The sequence below is a fragment of the Genypterus blacodes genome, unplaced genomic scaffold (genome assembly GCF_046128005.1).
Source record: "Genypterus blacodes isolate CSIRO-AG114 ecotype Tasmania unplaced genomic scaffold, CSIRO-AGI_Gbla_v1 ptg000056l_1, whole genome shotgun sequence".
Classification (NCBI taxonomy): Eukaryota; Metazoa; Chordata; class Actinopteri; order Ophidiiformes; family Ophidiidae; genus Genypterus; species Genypterus blacodes.
In genome coordinates this window covers 2363201-2367676 of record NW_027466868.1, presented here as the reverse complement: position 1 = coordinate 2367676, position 4476 = coordinate 2363201, and the positions used below count along the sequence as shown (strand labels likewise).

General features: G+C 47.6%; 1 protein-coding gene across 1 annotated transcript; it reads left to right on the top strand.

The window, feature by feature from the left end:
- Positions 1-1406: 1406 nt before the first annotated feature.
- pou3f3b (POU class 3 homeobox 3b) lies at positions 1407-3128 on the top strand. Its single transcript, XM_076152485.1, has 2 exons — positions 1407-2615; positions 3030-3128. The coding sequence occupies exons 1-2, from the start codon at positions 1407-1409 to the stop codon at positions 3126-3128; spliced, it is 1308 nt and encodes a 435-aa protein (XP_076008600.1).
- The last annotated feature ends 1348 nt before the right edge of the window (positions 3129-4476 follow it).

The following is a 4476-nucleotide window of genomic DNA, read 5'->3' as shown; positions in this document are numbered from 1 at the left end:
CACGGAAACAAGTTCCTCTGTATTTCCTCACGAGTGGCCCCAGTGGGAATTCAACCCCTAACTGTGTCAGCATTGATGCCTCACTCAACCACACAATCAGGTCAGGCGAGCAGATGATTAGAACCTCACATAGTGTTGGCAGTGGGAGCTTCAGATGCCCGGTGCTGCTGCGGGGGCACGATAGGAAATCAACTCCAAAGGTTTTTTTTGCGTGGGACATGATGGTAACGAGGATATGTGAGGATACAGAACTCACTTCACATATACGAAGCTGCAGGCTGCGTGTTTATGAGCTCATGAGGACGTAAATGAACAGTTTGTATTCATTTCCGTGAGTCCTGCTGGTGGTCACACGTTTCCAATATCTCTGTTTACCACCGCATCCCTGTTTGTGTACTTATATCCTTGTACTATTTACTACTAAGTTGTACTCCTCGTTTTTGTTTGGACTGCAATTAAAAATCAGCCAATCGGAACAGCCGGAAGGAGGGCTCGTGCGCCCGCGAGCAAACGCTGGCGAGAACCTGCCAGTCACGTCCCGGGGAACCAATCAGCGGAGACGCACGGGGTAAACATCCGCGCGGCGTCGGAGGGAGAGGGCGGGGCTACACGGCCTGTCAGAGAGCGAGAGAGAGAGAGAGGGAGAGAGAGAGAGGGAAGGAGAGGGAGGGAGAGAGAGATATAGAGAGACAGGGGGAGAGAGAGAACAAGCGAATGAGAGAAGAGGCTCGCAACCGTCTCCGTGCGCCGTTATACTGGATTGTACTTCAACGGGAGTTTGCGGTTTGGCAGGTTTATATACATCAAAACAGAACAAAGAGAGAGGCGCTACAGTGCTATAAAAGGAGAGAGAGAAAAGAATAAAGGAGGGAGAAATCTGCGAACGAATTACAAAAGAACCGAGGACACTCCGCTCATGTTTTTTCACATCCAAAGGGACATAAACTGGGACTTTGTACATTGTGGAGAATTTGCGAGGCTTTTTTCTGGGTTGTTGTTTTTTTGTGCGTGTGTGTGCGTGTGTGTGTGTGTGCCGCCACCACCACCAAAAGTTTGTCCGGGACGAGGCTTTTGAATTTTAATGCGCAAAAATTCGTCCAAGTGCAAAACTTTCCAAGCGGACCGCACATGGTTTCAAAGGGCTTTTGAAAACCTGGAATTTTATTCGCCAATGTCCACGCAGAACTGTTTGATTAGAATGTTGTAATTACATGCGGATTTTATCCCGGTTTTTGCACCGTTTTCAAGCTTTTTTCGGGCGTTTTTACGCACGTTGATGGTATTTGCCAAAACCTACCCATACTTTTAAAGTTTGAATAATTCATGAGATACAATTTGCCTGCTCGAAAGAAGTGACTGTATAGGGAGGGGGGTTATCCACAAACATATTCATAAGGGTTGACGGAATGGCCACCGCGGCTTCCAATCCTTATCTGCCCAGCAATAGCATCTTATCGTCCGGCTCCATCGTGCACTCTGACTCCGGAGGAGGTGGCATGCAGCCGGGCAGTGCTGCGGTTACCTCTGGGTCTGGGGGCTACAGGGGAGACCCCTCGGTCAAGATGGTACAGAGTGACTTTATGCAAGGCGCGATGGCAGCGAGCAACGGGGGCCACATGCTGAGCCATGCCCATCAGTGGGTCACATCCCTCCCGCACGCCGCAGCGGCCGCAGCTGCAGCCGCGGTTGCTGCAGCCGAAGCCGGATCGCCCTGGTCGTCGAGCCCCGTCGGGATGACGGGCAGCCCGCAGCAGCAGGACGTGAAAAACTCCGGCAGAGACGATCTGCACACGGGCACCGCGCTGCACCACAGGCCACACTTAGCTCCCCACCAGACTCACGCCGGGGCTTGGGGGAGCACGACTGCTGCGCACATTAACTCCATATCCGGGGGACAGCAGCAGCAGCAGTCGCTGATCTACGCGCAGCCCGGCGGGTTCACTGTGAACGGGATGCTGAGTCCGGGGAGCCAGAGCCTGGTGCACCCGGGCTTGGTGAGGGGGGACACCCCGGACCTGGACCACGGCAGCCACCACCACCACCATCACCACCAGCATCCGCATCACCAGCACCACGGCGGCGTCAACAGCCACGACCCGCACTCGGACGACGACACCCCGACCTCGGACGACCTGGAGCAGTTCGCCAAGCAGTTCAAGCAGCGGAGGATCAAACTGGGCTTTACGCAGGCGGACGTGGGCTTGGCGCTTGGGACCCTGTACGGGAACGTTTTCTCTCAGACGACCATCTGCAGATTCGAGGCTCTGCAGCTCAGCTTCAAAAACATGTGCAAGCTCAAGCCTTTGTTGAACAAGTGGCTGGAGGAGGCCGACTCGTCCACCGGCAGCCCCACCAGCATCGACAAGATCGCGGCGCAGGGGAGGAAGCGAAAGAAGCGCACCTCCATTGAAGTGAGCGTCAAGGGGGCTTTGGAGAGCCACTTCCTCAAATGCCCCAAACCCTCGGCGCAGGAGATCACCTCGCTGGCGGACAACTTGCAGCTGGAGAAAGAGGTGGTTAGAGTCTGGTTTTGCAATAGGAGACAGAAGGAAAAGCGGATGACGCCCCCAGGAGTGGCACAGACGCCGGAGGATGTGTACTCTCAGGTCGGCAATGTGAGTGCAGAAACACCGCCCCCGTCCATGGACTGCAAAAGAATGTTCAGTGAAACATAGAACAGCACAGCAGCAGAATATTTTATATGAAATTAAACTGATTTAAAAGAAAAAGCAAACAAAAACACACACACACACACACACACACTGCAGACTATGGCCAGGATAGCCACAATTTTTTTTTTGATACTGTCATTGTGAGGGAATATGAATGAGACTGCAAAAATGTGTTATATATTTTTCAGCAGGAAAAAAAAGAGAAAGAAATCAGAAAAAAAACAACCACCTTCCCCTCCTTTTTGCTTTTTTCTTCTTTTTTTGTGCTCCCCCCAGACAGACACGCACCGTTAAAGCTTCTCCAGGCCCTCTGATATGTCTTAACCCTAAAAGGTTCCTTCTGCTTTTTTCTTTCAGGGGCATTTTTTAGTAGATTACTTAAAAGATGCAAGTGAAGCGAGCGACCAGAGGGTGACAACCACAAGTTCATTCCACCAGGTAATTTTGGCGCATTGAAAACACACCAAGAGGAAACAAATCAAGTGTTATTATTATTATTACCATTCTTTTTTTTTCTTCTTCTTCTTCTCCTCTTCCACACACTCCCCCCTCCACGAAAAATGCTATACCCCCCTACCCTTCTCCCTCCAAAACTCCTTGTGTTTTGATTTGCAAAGAAACAAAGGAGCAGGCTTTTGTATATTTAGAACTGAACCTTCTTCCCTCCCTCTCCTCTCCACACACACACACACACACACACACATACATGCACACAATAATAACAGAGGAATAAAGGGGGAGTGAAACTGCAACAATATGAAGAGTGAGTTTCCTCCACGACGCTTCCATCGTGATTTACACTTTAGTTGCTCCACACGCGGAGGATTTGGAGATTTTTTTTTATTTTAAATTTTTTTTGGTGTGTGTGTGTTTTTTTCGGGTCGAGGCCCTCTGAGGCCCCCAAAGAGGACAAAAAAGAGACACCCAAGGAGCTGGACTGTCCCCGCCTGATCTCAAAGATCACTCCTTCTTCATTTCTAACAGGCTTCTTCTACTACTTCTTCTTCTTCTCTCTGTTTTGATTCCTTATTTAATGGACTTTGACACCGCCAGTGGATTTTTCTTCATTTCTTCCTCCTCCTCCTCCCTCCACACAACAACAACAACAACAACAACAAATAGAGCATAAAGACATTTTTGAAAAAGACTTTCGAGCTGCACTTATTTGAACAAAAAAAAGAGAATCTCTCCTGATAAATCTGTTGCCAAGTGTGAGTGAGTCTGGGTGCTGTGGATGTTCTGCTGCTCTTTCTAAGCAGTGAGTGTTCTTTGGTAGGTTTTAATAAACACAAACTCTGTAAAGCCGCAATAGAGATCACACTAGATCAGATACTGGTCTGACTGATTTGCTTTATATTTTTCATCAGAATGACTTGTTTTAATATTTTATTCGGAATACCTATGAATTATTCCTAACGGTAATTTATTTCCTCCCCTCCCCCCTCAAGGAAAATGTGTAAGATGCTTTCCCTTTATTTTTCAAAAAAAATCTTTTTTTTTTTTTTTTAATTTTTTTTTTTTGCTGTTGGTTTAATTTTGTATTATCGTTTCTAAAGGAGCACAAATCATCATAAGCTGACATTGACCGTTGTTAGGTAATAAGGGTATATTTTGATGTGATCATTTTGATTGTAATTTAATTTCCAGTAGTGGTTCCGTACGAGCTGATTGAGACACAATAAATTTGTTAGAATGAAATGCAAAGAGTGTTTTGGAATTTATATACATATATATTTTAATACCCTATATTTGTACTATTTGTGGGTTTGGGTTGCGTTGTTATTTCTTTGCATGCAGAATAGGG